Raw genomic sequence first — 15,267 nt, 5'->3', positions numbered from 1 at the left:
ACACACACACACACACACAGCTGGCGGACTGCTCTGTCACATTACTATGGCACACACAGACCACAGCGCACACACAATGGCACGCATTAGGGCACCAGCCGGACAACTGCCAGCACCACTTTAGGAGCGGTGTTGTGTGCGTGCGTTAGTATTTGTACACAGATCTGTTCCTAATATGTTGTTCAAGTCTTGAATCAATATGGATGTGTGTGTGTGTGTGTGTGTGTGTGAGCCTGTGTGTGTGTGTGTGTGTGAGCGTGTGTGTGTGTGTGTGTCTGAGACTCACCGGGGGCTCCACGAAGGGCACCGTCTCTCCTGCATTGCGGTAAAGCCCAGCCAGCCGTTTGAGTGACAGCTCGTCTATGACCGTCCCCTCCTTCTGCATCTGCTCTTGCAGAGCCTTGGCTGACGATAAGTCCTTATCCAGGACTGCCATACAAGAGAGGGAAGAGAGAAAGTAAAGTCAGCAAATGAGACAAAACACTTTACATGTCAAATTCTTATTTGAATGTATCCATTTAGAAAAATGTAAGTCCTATTTATTTCTGGTGGGATAATCTTGGTATTTTCCACTTTGTTCTATCATCAATTATTGGAGCCAAGAACAGAGGTTTTAAATGCTCATGCATACTGTCCAATCTTTCTTTACCCTTGCTTATATCAAGATAACTAGGGTTGTAACGATATACGATATAAAAGTGAAAGTGCGACACTCAGATCCACGAAGCTGTGTCGCGCTGTGAGAAGACAGAATCGTGACACACCCCTTCCAACTCCCAGAGTTATCCTTCTTGTCTCCAGTTTCAAGCTCCTCTTTTCTCCTCTTTTTCCTCTTGGAGTCTCAGTTCACCCGTCCTCCCGGACTCAATTTCCGGTGCTGGCTGACAAAAACCGCACCTTACTAGCTAAGTTAATCGCTGGCTATCAGTAAACAAAAGGTGGTGGCTGGTGTGTGCGCCAGTGTTTATGCGTTTGTGTGTTGGCCCGCCCCTACATTTGCCGACAGGCCAGTGTTCATTTCGGACCCTGCCCAGAGCTGAGAAACAGTAGCCATTAATTTACTTTGTAAATGGAAGAGAAAGAAATGGAATTTAGGAAGAATTTTCAACATGCTCGAATCGTCTCCACAATGGAGTTGAGTTCTGTTTGTTTTTTGACAGTATTTTGTTACAAAGAAAAGAGAAGTGTTATAGCTTTGGCTATTTCTTTATTTTACTTAGGCACTGTATATTGTTAATAATTTACAGAGTTAATATTGTTCTTTGCCGTTCAGTTTTTTTTAAATGTTATTTAATAAAAATACATTTTTCCCCTCAAAATCCCTCTTTTTTCCTCTCTCCTCCAAGCTGCTGGTGGATAGAAGAATTTGTGTAGACTACTTTATTTTCCTCCAATTGCGGAGTAATGATGGAAACTGAGTTTTGCCGTTTTGAACTTGAACTTTACTTATACAAAGTTCACCCTTTAGAACGTACAGCTTCTGGAAAGCAACATACACAGTTACACTTTTCAGTACCTGAAATGATTGAAACAATGTTATGTTAGAGTGAGAGTAATCATCTGTAATTCTGATACAGCATGAATGTGTTCTGTTGTGTAAATAAAGAGACTAAAGTGGAAAGTAAGGTCACTACTGTCAAATAGAGAAAAGAGCAAGTTAAAGAGAAAAAAGAAAAAGTACATAGAGGGGGCAGAGAACAAAGCGGAGCATCGGATCGCTAATTGTGTTCCTTATGGCTGCCTTGACAGACCAGCTAGCTGATGCTAATTAAATAGTCATGTCTGCTCATCTCTGGTGTTACAGGGTACAAAAGAGGGGAGAAAGGGTAGGAAAGGATAGACAGGAGTAAAACGGCGGAGAGGGCAAGAGGCAATGGAGAGGAGAAAAAAAAAGGCTGAGTGGTGGACTGTGTTGCGATTAGCACGCTAGGCTAGCCAGTACAGCTAACTCATTAGAGGACACATGTTCTTCCAACCCCTCAATGTCTGCCTACACACACATACTCTCCTTGACCTAATGCATTGTTAATGCGTCCGCTAATGTTAACTTAGCCACAGTACAGCGAGCCGCGCGCTGCTGCACAAGACCTGTTCAGGCCTGGTGTGGATGTGTGGATGTCTTACCATGACATTTCATCAAGTACGGGTACAACACCTCCTTCTCAGTAAAGTCTGGAATCAGGCTCAGCAGGGCCTTGATCTTGCCCACCTGTGCAGAGCAAATAGCAAAAGAATAATGTTGATTCACATCATTACTAACAGAAATCATGGGAAATGGTAAACAAATTATAAAAAAAAAAGGTAGATTCTGAAAAGAAGAATCCTAATATGTGATTTTACCTGTCCAGGACGCTGAGCCTTCTGAGACAAGTAGGACACCAGCACCTCCTTCTGTTCAGCCAAGGCGTTACAGCGCTACAGCGAAACAAGGGGGACAAAACAAAACCACGCGAGATATTAACACGAGGGGAGGAGAGAGGAGTCTTCTTAAGTCATGAATGCTCTCCAACCTGTGCTCATCACATACATACAGTACATAAACACGCATGCACTCCAACACACCCACTCATTCATGTAACCACCCGCACACCCACAGTCGGGTTAAAAAGCTAATTATGGATTTAATAACTACTCGTTTCTTTATGAATTTAAATGTGCAGCACTGTTCACATCAAAAAGCATAATTATCCCCACTTAGTCACATTAAAGGTCATATCTAGTACTGAAAATAGAAGTACAGCTCGAGCGCTTCATTGGACGACCGTCTCCTGTACAGCTTTAAGGCTCTAATCAATTACTGGAGGACAGGAAGTAAAAGAGATGATAGACAACAGGCAAGAGAGGAAGTTTAAAACAAATTCTAACAATAATTTCTAACTGTTTGATAAATTTACAGTTTAAATAAAACAATAAACCTCTCATTATTCTCTGGTAGATTAATTATGTTAAGGTAGCACTGTTTACATACCGCAAACGGCTTTTTTGCATTTCTCTACAACAATTTCGCCTTTCTCATTGAACTACATTTACATGGATACAATAGTCTGACATCGCCGGACCAAATCTGGCAGAGCAAATGAAACGTGAGCTTGCAGATTTGTTCATCTGTTAGAAGACAACATCGCCCAATAAATCGGCGTGAGGAAACGCCGAACAGTGGAACATGTTTGCAGAATAAGCCTAAAACTGCACTTTCTTCTGACTATAAAAAACAGTAAATGAGCGATTTCAGTACAATAGACCTAATTATATGATAAACATTAAAACATGACACAAAAATGATTTATGATATATTATGATATAAATCAGGTAGACTTCTGAACGTTTAACCTGTGAATGACGGCCTATGATGAAGACATGGAAACACACAAACAATATACTGTGTATTTGTATTAAAAAAGTGTGTGTGTGTGTGTGTGTGTGTGTGTGTGTGTGTGTGTGCAGGAGATGCATTAACGTTGCTGTGCTGAGTGAGTTTGTTCTCCTGGCTGAGCAGCAATGAGGTCCGATTACTAGCCAGTCGTAAACTAACGTGTTTCAGTCCTTTTGCACCTCGTACAGAATTAAAGGCAAGTGGCCTGTAAGGCTTTTAACAGGACCGCACACGCACAGAGTCACCAAGCGGCAGAATGGCTTGAGTACAATCAGGCAATTAGACCAACACTATGCCACTTCTCCCAACTTTGCTCTGTGCTCTCACTCACTCTTTCCTCTGTTCCCCCCCCCCTATCCCTCGCTATACCGACCACTCCCAAAGGTGACGCCACAGCCAACCGGGCCTCCCGTCTGCCCTGCTCCTCACACACACTGACTAAAAGCTCTAGATACCCAGGGAATGATTCCTACTTTTCCTCAATGACCCTGCTCCCAACACACAACATGCACGTAAGCAGTTGTAGACGAGTCCGTACAGCTCGTGCCTCACCGCTTCCCTCTGAAAGAGTTTCATTACATAATGACTAACTTCCTCCCTCTCGCTCCCCACCGACCTCACCTCCTTCTCTCCTGATAGCCTTGTTATTATTATTGTCTGCTCGCCTACTTAAAAGCTTTTCCGAGTTTTGGTGCTGCTTCACTTAGGATGGGATGGAGGAGTTGGACCGCTACCCTCCAGTGACCCTGGAAGTGCGGTTTTGAGTTGGGGAGTCAGGAAGGCTAAAACAGACCATGATGAGGGACAAATGATGTTAGCCTGGGTCACATCAGCGTAGTCTGAACTCAAACTTAACACACAACAAATGGGAGAACGCTGTTTTAGAGCGGTCTTTGCAGTGGGATGGTTGACGTAGTTTTACTTTCTAACACAATGAGCATTTGTTCCTGGAGTTATGTTTTCTTGTTACACATGTTTTGCATATTATGTATTTAAATGTTCAGTGTTTAAGAGGCATGGCAATCTGACTACCAGTATGTATCAGCGGGTTTCTCATACTTCAAGTGATGCCTCAAACAATTACACTTACAACAATTGGCATATGGTCTTTGCCAGAGCAACTCACAATATTCATGATTAAAACATAATCTTTAGTTCAAGAAAGATTTGACAGAAATCAAATAATCCCAATGACTAGCTGACTAAGTCTGACTGTCAATAAAAGCAGGCTGTTATTTTCGTCGGTTTTCTAATGTATTAATGCTTTTATTTCGTTTTTTTGTCTTTATATCAGTATTGCCTCCAAATGTATATACACATGTTCACATTTTCTATTCAATCTTTTAAAGTTTAACAACTCCTTTAAAAGTTTAAAATATGTAAAGCTCTCTTAACTGTATAAATTGCGCTGTATAAAATGCAAGAGTCTTACAACCACGAGTTTTAAACTTTTACGTTGTGTTGGACTGCCAAGTTCCTACGGCGCAGACAACAATTGAAAAGGTTCAAAAAGAACATCCCACTTGACACGAGCCAAGATGCATATCAAACAAGAAGCAGATTATACCTTTCAAATCATGTAATCCATAGTTTGTGTTTAAATAGTGATGAAGAGGAGAGTAGTCAGTGACGTATCTGTTCATTAACATGCATGCTCGTCAGACATCCCTGTTTAAAGCTTGAGAGGGACAACCACTCAGGCTGTCAGGGAGGAATGAAGCGCTGTGCCTTCGTGTCTGAGTGTATCTACGATTTTTTATTTTTTTATTTATCTCTGTGTCTTCCAGTTTCTCCCACAGTTAGTTAGTGTGGTCAAGGTAAGGCTGAAGCATAAAGCCCATTTTAGAGATTTCTTCAAAAGAAATTACTGTATACTGTATTACTGTACTTTCAACACTTGTCTCTGCTCTACTCTCATACTGATTTCAGCAAGTACTACAATTTAGAAACAGACTTCCTGTTTTACTGTATAGTACAATGATATTTCGAAACATAATGCTGTAAATGTACTGATCTTTGGCTGCATAATTAATGTACTAACTACTCAGAGTTGATTTATTAGTAACTCCTTGTCTGATTGTCCAAAGGTTACTCTGATAAGACCCATCTTTGGAGCAGAACCTTTGATTGATTCATAGGAATTTCATAAAAATCATTTAATATGTCCAAAACAGACAACAGATGTATGTTAGGCTGAAAAAGAGCAGCGAAGAATGTTTGACATAATGTGACCTGAAAAAACACAGATTAATTTCCCTTATGTTTAAAAAGTGGTAAGGTGTAGTGAGCGAGGGCGGTAACATATTTGTGGTCATTATTGTGCGCTCTAGTCACACATGCCACTGAATGTCTGAGAGGGGTAATCACTCAACAGGTGAGAATGAAATAATCACTGTTACTGAGCAGTCTTAGTCTCCATTTTTCTGTCTTTCTCTGAGAGTTTCTTGATCTATGCTGCTACCTCATCCTCTTCATCGTTCCTCCCGTCTCTCACCCATCTAGCTTATACATATTGATGTCCCAGGGCTAAATGCAAAGTCATTGAGCTGTAATGTATGAACTGTGATAAATAAGTGAAGCAGTAGGAGGCCAATTTCAGAGCACCAGACTCATTGGTGGAATGTAGGGAAGCACTTCCTGACACAAATGTGAGGTTGCATGAATAAGTCAACGGTGGTGGCGGAAGAACATCTCCATCATCACTTGGGTCTGACAACTGGACGAATGCATCCCCAGTTCCCTTGTTGATTTGTTTTTTTGTGTGTGAAGATTTTAGTTACTTTGATGTAATAATTTAAAATGTAGTCAAGAGCAAAACATTCAAATGGAGAAATGTGCACTTTTGATTTAGTTAAAGTGGTCACAAAAAGTTATTAAAAAACAACCACCAACATTTCAGAGTTTTCTCCTCATGGTGCATGATGCAAATCCAACCTAAATAATAAAAGCGCAATACTTTCCCTATATGGCACATTGTTGTATTTTGGTGGAGAGAGGGTTCATTTTTGTATTTTTTGAAACAACCAAAAAAATCTTATTTCTTTAAAAGGCAACACACTGCATCCTTATCTCCTCTCCACTTTACTCAAAGACAAATGGAGATTAATAAATGCATGTGTGATGAGAATCACATTCTGACCTGAAAAGCATGGATTTCTTCACTTCATGTTTAAATAGTGATGAAGAGAAGTGAGCAAGAGGAGCAAGTTATGTATCTTTACGCATTTGCATAAATGATAGTCAACAAATACGTCTGAAAACCGCACACACACACACACACACACACACACACACACACACACACACACAAACAAACAAACAAACACACACAAGTTCACCTATCCCAAACCGAGGAGTACAAAAAGAATATAAAATACTGAATTTATATCTTCAAACAAACCTTTGAATAACACTGAGCTTAAAATTCATCAGTAATACTTAACAGAAATGTGACTCTCTTGCCTCCAGGTCTCTCACACACACACACACACACACAAACAAACACACAAACAAACACACAAACAAACACATATATACACTCACAGCTAGCATGAACTTGGCATCTTCAACTTTGTCCATATCCAGCAGCTGGAGGAAGAGGTCTGAAGCTGGTCTGTAGCAGCCAAAGTGGTTGGCTAGCCGCTCTGCCATAGCACTCACTGCAATACAACATGTACATTTGGTCAATGTCTTGTGTTTTATTAGCACTGGATCGCATCATTTTGCCTGTGGTTTCATATGTTCTATTTCTTATACTCTACATGTATGAATTGTGTGTGTGTATGTGTGTGTGCATGTGCGTGTATGTGTGTGTGTCTGTCTTACACTTGTCTAAGGCTTTGTCATTGTCATCTTCCAAGATCTTTCTGAAGACGAAAGACATACTGGGGATTGTGCTGTTTGGACTAGTGAAGACTGCCTCCAACACCTCCACTGCGGACTCCATGTCACCACTGAAGAGGGTGGAAAGAGTAGCTTAGTTTGAGTTCATCAAAAATACAGCCAAAAAGCTGTGCATGTTCAATCTTCAAACTTTGAACAGATAAAAGGAAATAGGAGAAACAAAACCTGAAAACATTTGTTATGACCAATGCCCATGCATTGCAAGTATGCTGTGGTTTAGTTTAGGGAAGGTTGTGTTAATAAGAAGGCCAGCAGTTTTTTTTTATGTGTAAAACACACACTATTGTTATTTCAAGGGCACACTTCATCCTGCAAAGGCGCTGACTGCTGATCAACAAAAGGTGTCCCTGAGCAAGACACTTGACCCGTAGTTGCTTCAAAGGAATCCAACCTCTGACATTTACAGCAATTGTAAGTTGCTTTGGATAAAAGCGTCCGCTAAATCATATGTACTGTACTGGAAGTAAATTTTAAGATACAACAATCTAATCTAATATGGCTGGAATTGCTAGAGATACTGGGATGGGAGAAGAATACATCAGTAATCAGCCAAATCAGAATTAACCTTTGAAAGTGGGATTTGACCTCTTAGAGAGAGAAACAAATGCTTAGGATATATTATGAGAAACTGGCCAAATTACAGAACAATAAGAACTTCTCCAACAAACTGTTTTATAGACTCTAGAAAGTAATTTAATATTAAAATGATATTGGTTTAATGCTTTTCTTCCCATTTAGCGCTGACCAACTTATTCTCCCACTGATGCTCACTTGTACACACTTGGTTGACACAACCAAACAAAGCCTGCACACCAAAGCGCTACAAATGTAAGACTCAAATAAAACTCAATCTGGCAACCCGACCTCGCTACTAACACTTTACGCTCCCCACCGTCAGCAGTCGTAATGAATATTTAACATACAGGGTGTGTGTGCGTCTCTGTGTATGTATATGTGAAAGCGTCCAGAGGTGGGGAAACATATCTACGCTGATTGTTGCGACTGGGACCGTCTGAATAATTCAGCAGGGGCCTCCTCTAAATGTGGCACTCCGCTTTCCGGGCCTGCTTGCTTTTCCGCCCAGGCTCTTAACCAGTCAGCTTGGCTCAGATACAGTGGGGACGCACGTGTCAGAGCCGCTCAGAGCACAGCTCCCGGAGGTCAGGGTTCAAGCTGACAGGCCCGCACTGCAATGGCCAATCGGGCGTGAGACTGTCTTGCTTTTCTTCACTTCCTGCTGTCCTTCCGAGGTAGCACGGGGCCGCTGCCACTTGAGCTGGGGGACAGTGCTAATGTGGCAAGTAGCGCAATGAAAGTTTGATGCACAATGCGTTTTATATATTTGTTCTCTGTTGTTTGAGAAGCGACAAAGCAGAAGTGGAGGATGGGTGTTTTCATGACATTAAAAGGAACCCATGAATAATCCTATTACGCCTGTGTTTCCTATTTGTAGTTGACACTGCGCTCGCCCTGTAAGCTTTTACTTTGAGAGTGTGTCAACATGGCTCTTGTCACACTCTGCTGCATTCAATTGTTTATCTGTATGTGCTGCTTAGCTTAGTAATACTGTTTACAAAATAGTATAAAATACTTCACACTGGATTGTAAATAGCATTATCAATTGAAATTATATTTTGCTCATGCAACTAGGAGCCCTCCTCATCCAGTCAGTTTTTCCGTTAGCTGTCTGCACTCCATTTGACTGAACATGGTTGGTAAGGATTAGAGATAAAGGTGATTTGATGACAACTTTCTTGACAAGGTCAGGAATGGGGAAATATCTGAAATGCTGCATATCCCTTAATGTGACTCATACATGACCAAAATCCTTAGTTAGGCCCCTTTGTGTAGACTTGTATGTGATCATAGGATCTTTCAAATTACTTTAAGTTTTAGTTAGTAGAAAAATTAGAATATCGTGTCAGAAATTTAAAAATCCTACACAGGCTTTAAATGTCTCCTCAACTCAAAAAATAGTTGACAAAAGTCCATTAAGGAATTGCCACATATAGCCTACACTTAACACGCTTACTTCTTGATGTGTGCGAGGGCGGTGTTGTTGACAAACACCATGCTGGACAGGTTGAGGGTCGTGCCGAGGCCCTTCATCAGTGACTCCACTTCCTGGATGCCCGCCACGTTGCCATCGCTACCCAGGGCCTGAACCAGTCTGGTGACGGCGAGCTGCGAAGGCACGTGGTCCACCTGCAGCATAGACTTCAGTTTCTCGAGAGCATCTGTGGAGGAGTGGAAGAGGTGAGTATGTGTGTGTTTGAAATGAGTATGTACATGTTTGTTTACCCACCCAAGTCTGTGTCTTACCTTTAGCCTGGCCTTTCTTGCTGTGTGTAATGATGAGCAGATTGGTGGCGATATCGCTCAGCTGAAAGCCCGGCACATGAGACGCAGCACTGCAAGAGACAAAGTATTTTCTTGGCTTGGCATCAGCTTTCAACTATACACTTCTTATTTAAGTCAATCTGTTACTTATATAAACCACTTTCTTTTTTGACCTCTCAATGGTTTTTAAGCAGGCTCCCAATGACATAAACTCCAGTACAGTGGTTAATGATCGTTGGTCAATATGACAACATTGACTTTGAAAATGATGGCAATTTGGCAGAGATTTCACCATGCAGTGTGTATACTGAGGTTATGACCAAATACTTGCAAAATGAACCAGTCTCAGTTCTACTTTTTAGCAAATGTTAGGATGTGAACCCACTAAACTAAGATGGTGAACATGCTCATCATTATAGCTGATGAACAATGACCACTGTAAGCATGTTAGTACGCTGACATTAGCATTTAGCACCACTGTGCCCAAGTACAGTGGCACAGAGATGCTAGAGTGGATCTAGACTGTCATATGTGGTACTAACGTATGTAATGTAATCCCATGTTGGATGGAGCGTTTCAATGGTATGACACAAAACCATATCTAGGTTGCGTGCAACTTCCTACCAGGGTGGAATGTACACAGCTATTAGAGTCGGCTTTATTTCTCACTTTAAAGCTGACACTGTACAAGTTGAAAACCAATCTTTATAATCTGGGATGACTAAATTAATATCTCTGTGGCATCTTAGTCTTCAGCACTTGGGTCATTATATGGCATCACATTCAGAAACGCATCAGACTCCACAGACACAGAAGGGGATAAAAACATGAGCTGAAACACAGACAATACAATGGGAAAAATGTGATTGACAGCAAGTCAGAGCCTCTTATAAAACACTTGCTGTAACCATGAAAATATTACAGAAAAACAGTTGATTACTTCCTGCTGAGCCGCTGAACGTGTGTGTTTATATATCTGTGTGTAGTGTTATGTAGGACAGGCGGAATGCTGCAGTAGTGAGGCATCCAGGAGAAGCCCCGCTCCTCATCACTTCTTCACTCACTCCATCTGCCTGTCTATTTGCTGTCCTTTTTAGCCCTCCTCCTTTTCATTTCTTTGCCACTAAAACCTCAATCAAGCTTGCCTCCCATCTTTTATTTATTTATTTGTTATTATAGCCCTGCAACCAGATTAATCCTTCCGCTCAATTGAGCATCAGGCTGGCAACCCTTATCACCACGGCGACACCAGGCCAAGCAACACCCGGCAGCCGCTGTGACGGGGTCACGGCAGAGATTGAAGCGGTAACAGGGTCGCCAAAGGATTGCCGCGGAGACCAAGCAGTGAGGGGAGAAAATCTCTAGAGGCCGACTCTCACTCACCTTTCCCCACACACACACACTCACTCGTCTTCTCGGGGTATTGTGCTTTAGCCAATGAATCCAAGATGCACCCCTTCCTCTCTCTCTCTCATCATCACTCTCTCCCAATCCCTTAATCTCACCATAAGCACCCCGCTGCTCAATTCTGTACAGATTACCCAAAAACAAACACACCCATCCACCCACATGCACAGAGAATTAATGCCTATAGCGTCTTCATTAACCTCGTACATGATTAAATCTAGCCCTCCTCGCCTCGTTCACTCCTTTCCCGTTTAGCTCTTTTTATCTCCTTGCTCTCCTCCCTATTTCCATCTTTCCCTGACACTCCTCTCAGCTCATTTCACTTCTCATTTAGAGTGCAGATAAACAAAGCTTTTATCCAGGCAGGGATGCCATAAACCAATTCAAACAGAGACTGGAGATGGGTTATCACTTGTATTGCCTTGCGCTTGTTGAAACAGGGGTCTAAAATTGATACGATTATTCCTCATAACATCAGAGAGTGAACTATGTAGAGAGCCGAAAACATGGAAGAGACCGATAGTGTAATAGATGTTTTTACAGTTAATTTTTTCCCCCCTTCCCTACAAATTAGTAACTGCATCTTTTATTTTGGTGTATCATGTCATTCTATTATTATCGTCTTCTTTTTTTACACTTTGCTTCTGTGTTTTTCCTCTGCAGCGAGAAATGGATATAAAGAAACGGACAAAAGGAGATAAAAAAAAAGGGAGGAGATTACCTAAAAAGACAAACAGAAGATCAGCGCTGCACTAAGCTCAGATCTCTAATACCTCTGTCTGTCAATTTGTCTCCAGGCTCAAGCCCTGATATCGGCCCCATAACCCAACAACACATGATACATTACTAATTGGAAGAAGATTGGTGTTTTTGCGCAAAGTCACCCGCTTCCCAGAAAACCAAAATTAATCTGTACACCCAAGCGTGCGTGTGTGTGTGTGTGTGTGTGTGTATCTTGGGGCTTAGTAAGAACCACTGTTCATATCTAAAAGAGCTGAGTGTGTTCGAACACAATCCGTTTATAATCCTCATGTCTATTGAAGAGTTGTAGTTTTAGCCTGAGGTGACCCGGTGCCAAAGAATGAGGAGACAGGGAAAGCAGACATTCACTGATCTCCTTTTTCCCCCAAATTCTGATACCTGAATTTCGATACCTGCCGATTACCAGAGCAAAATTATTTTGATAAATAAAAACATATGGGATGGGGCTTTCATATTCATATTTGTAGGGAGGAACTAATACAGACAGCTGTTTATTACAAATTAGATGCCAGGACAAAATGCTAAAATGGTATTGAATCAACACTGTTAATGCAATCAAAGCAAAAAGACCAAACCTGAGTAAATACTGTTAAAACATACTTACATATACTGTTTATTCCTGATATCACAGTATAACTTGGATAAAAACGGTTTTTTTTTTTTTCTGTTTTGTAAGGCTTTACCGTAATGTGTCATTTGTCATTGAGAATGAGATATTAATGAGACATTTAGGCACTTACATGTCCTTAACTGCCATGGCATCCTCAATGGATCCCTCGGCCAACAGGGCCCGGATCAAGTGATCGTAAGGGGCGGGACCTAATGCCACACCCTTTTTATCGACTTCCTTCAGCATCCCATAGGCTTCTGTAGAAAGAGAGCAAAAGAATGAGTTAAAGTTGGGACAGGATAAAGAAAAGCCAAATTTGAGAGTCTTTATAATTAAGTAGGTCACTGTAAAAGTCAATGAGTAGCTCTAAGTCCATTTTAACCCTCAACTCTTGCAGCTCTGCACAGCTTTTAGGACATCATTTTTCCTCAATGGTGCTTGTCAGATGGTGGAACGGCTTCTGAAGCCGCTTGATAAGCAGGAAGCATATCAGGGCTGTTGAAGTCTTTCTGCCCCTGAATAATCAAAAATGTCTTCATTGCAGCTTTAAATGCGAACTTACACTTTCACTCTTATCTACTCTTAAATTACTAACTCAAGTCAGATGGTTCAAGTATTTCAAACCAGCTTCTTACGTGTTTAGTTCAGCTCTATATCATGTTGGACAACAACACTGAGAGCTCCTGCTGCTTACCTTTAGCTTTGCCCCTTTTACATAAGGCCAACAGACGGGCCTGGTATTCAGCACCACTTTCAACTCTGGGGAGGGTTGTTGCTGACTTGACCTGCTGTGTGGTGGCAGTTTGTTGGTACCAGGTCTGTAAATGACACACACAAAAAGAGAACTCAGTTTGATTGTTCCATCAAATCACAGCTACATCCAGCATCCAAGCCCCCCCCCCCACACACACACACACACAAACACACCTAGACCGAGAGACAGACAGACAGACACGCACAGCTGTGTGCTGGCAATGAGCTGGTGTGTGTATGACAGTGCAATAATGCTGGGCAGGCAGAGCAGGGACTCGTTATGTTCGTTCACCCATGTTGCAGTGAGGGGAGGGGGTTAAGCTGTATTGGCTAGGGGCAAATTAGGTCTGGCACCCCAGGGGCAAAGGAAAAGTATGTGTGCGTTAGAGAGAATGTGTGTGTCGAAGCGGGGATGTCAACTTAAGAGCCCCAGGGGTCACCAAGTTCATCGCTCCAGGCAACAGCAATCACTTCCTGTCTCATCATACTTCAGGGTATTGGAGCACACTCAAATGCAAACCAAAGCTGAAGAAAAATGCAGCAATAGAACAGACTAATATTATATTATTTAAAGCAAAACTTTAAATTCTGTCCGCTACAGTAGAGTAACTAAGAATCCAGCGGCAGCCATATGGTGGCATTTAGCTGCTGGCTAAATTAGTCTGGCATTACAGATTTACAGACAGATCAAACTGTAATTCCTTTCACCAGCCAGACGGTCTGATTGACCACCCTTCAGATCAGGGCTTCAATCCTGTTTCCTCTGCATGTAATGAACAGAGGCTTAAAGTGAAGCGGGGTGAGGAGGGGGGCTGTATGGAGCGAGCAGTTGATAAGAGTTTTCAGAGGTTTTTTTTGGGGCTAGTTTCAATGATCAGAGCTTGGGGTCAGCTTGCTCTTTGGTTAATTTATGCAGTATGAATATAATTGGGAAATTATGGAGAGCAGCTTGAGTTTATATTATATGCAGCTCCGATGAAGCTTCTTTCCATATTAATACAGGACAATTTACAGAATATACTAGATCTACACTAACCACAGAACACTACTAGCACTGTCAATTTATATGTTTAGAGTTAGAGCTTCTCCATAAGATTTCATTTATTTATATTTTGATGCTGCTGTAACACTGCAACTTCCCATTGGGGTGTAAAGTGATTTCCTTTTTGCAGTATCTTATATGTTTATTGTTAAAGGCACCTCTTTATCAATGTTGGAAAACCTTAGATATCCTATTTCAATTTGCATTCAAATTAAAGCCTATACAATGTCAGAAAATAGTGAGAAATGGCCATCACAAGTTGTCAGAGCCCAAAGTGACATCTACAAATTAATGTTTGTACAATAAAAAGGACCAAAACAAAAAAGATATCCGATTTACAATGACATGAACAAAAAAAAAAAGACAGATAGATCATTAAAATATATGACAGATAACCAAGGGTACCTCCACCCACTTCATTCAAGATTTAAGTACAAAAATGCACAGGCATGCTTGTGTGTTATGTTTGACCTCGGGCTCTTTTAGAGTCCTAGGGAGCTCTTGGGAATCTCCTGGCCTTGGCTTTCAGTTTTATCTGCTCTGCCTTTGGCTCCCCTCAGGAACCTCCAGGCAATTTTTTTCCAAAATAACAGATCTGTCTAATGAGCGTTACTGTGCATATTTATTAAGCTGGGGGTTTTACCTCGGGCACCTCAAAGGGCACCTCCTGGCCATTATTCTTTAGGACATCTGCCAGCATATGCAGGGTCCTCTCCCTGGGAATGACGTTCTCCTCCTGCATCTTTGTCCATACTGCCTCTGCCTTTTGCCAGTCGTTTGTCTCCTCTATAAACAACAAGAGACAAAGCAGTGGGAATGAGAAAATATGTTTTCTTATGTAATTTGTTATGAATGTCATGACACACAGACCCATGTGGTTGTACAGTCAGTTCATATTGGCTTAGGTCATCATTCATCCAGCACCATAGAGTAATTTGTGACAAAGCGCTCCAAGCTGAGAGAGGGCAATCAAAGCACTAATCTGACCAACTGACTGACCCTCAACATTGGTGTGATTTGGGAAACACACTAACTAGAAGGTGTGTGTGTGTGTGTGTAAGGGGAGGGGGGGGGGGG

At 41.6% G+C, this 15,267-nt stretch overlaps 1 protein-coding gene across 4 annotated transcripts in view; it reads right to left on the bottom strand.

Annotated features, from left to right (window-relative positions):
• Positions 1–15,267, bottom strand: part of lrpprc (leucine-rich pentatricopeptide repeat containing) — a 52,786-nt gene that overhangs the window by 1,723 nt on the left and 35,796 nt on the right. For all 4 annotated transcript variants that reach the window (XM_032540675.1, XM_032540673.1, XM_032540674.1 and 1 more), the window contains 10 exons: positions 14,834–14,976; positions 13,090–13,213; positions 12,526–12,652; positions 9,599–9,687; positions 9,309–9,513; positions 7,199–7,326; positions 6,917–7,032; positions 2,341–2,415; positions 2,125–2,209; positions 287–429 (listed from right to left, as the gene is read on the bottom strand). In XM_032540675.1, the coding sequence (XP_032396566.1) occupies positions 287–429; positions 2,125–2,209; positions 2,341–2,415; positions 6,917–7,032; positions 7,199–7,326; positions 9,309–9,513; positions 9,599–9,687; positions 12,526–12,652; positions 13,090–13,213; positions 14,834–14,976 (1,235 nt within the window). The remainder of the gene's footprint in view (positions 1–286; positions 430–2,124; positions 2,210–2,340; positions 2,416–6,916; positions 7,033–7,198; positions 7,327–9,308; positions 9,514–9,598; positions 9,688–12,525; positions 12,653–13,089; positions 13,214–14,833; positions 14,977–15,267) is intronic.

The sequence above is a fragment of the Etheostoma spectabile genome, chromosome 17 (genome assembly GCF_008692095.1).
Source record: "Etheostoma spectabile isolate EspeVRDwgs_2016 chromosome 17, UIUC_Espe_1.0, whole genome shotgun sequence".
Classification (NCBI taxonomy): domain Eukaryota; kingdom Metazoa; phylum Chordata; class Actinopteri; order Perciformes; family Percidae; genus Etheostoma; species Etheostoma spectabile.
The sequence above is the reverse complement of the archived record's forward strand: the minus strand, read 5'-3'. Positions and strand labels throughout refer to the sequence as shown.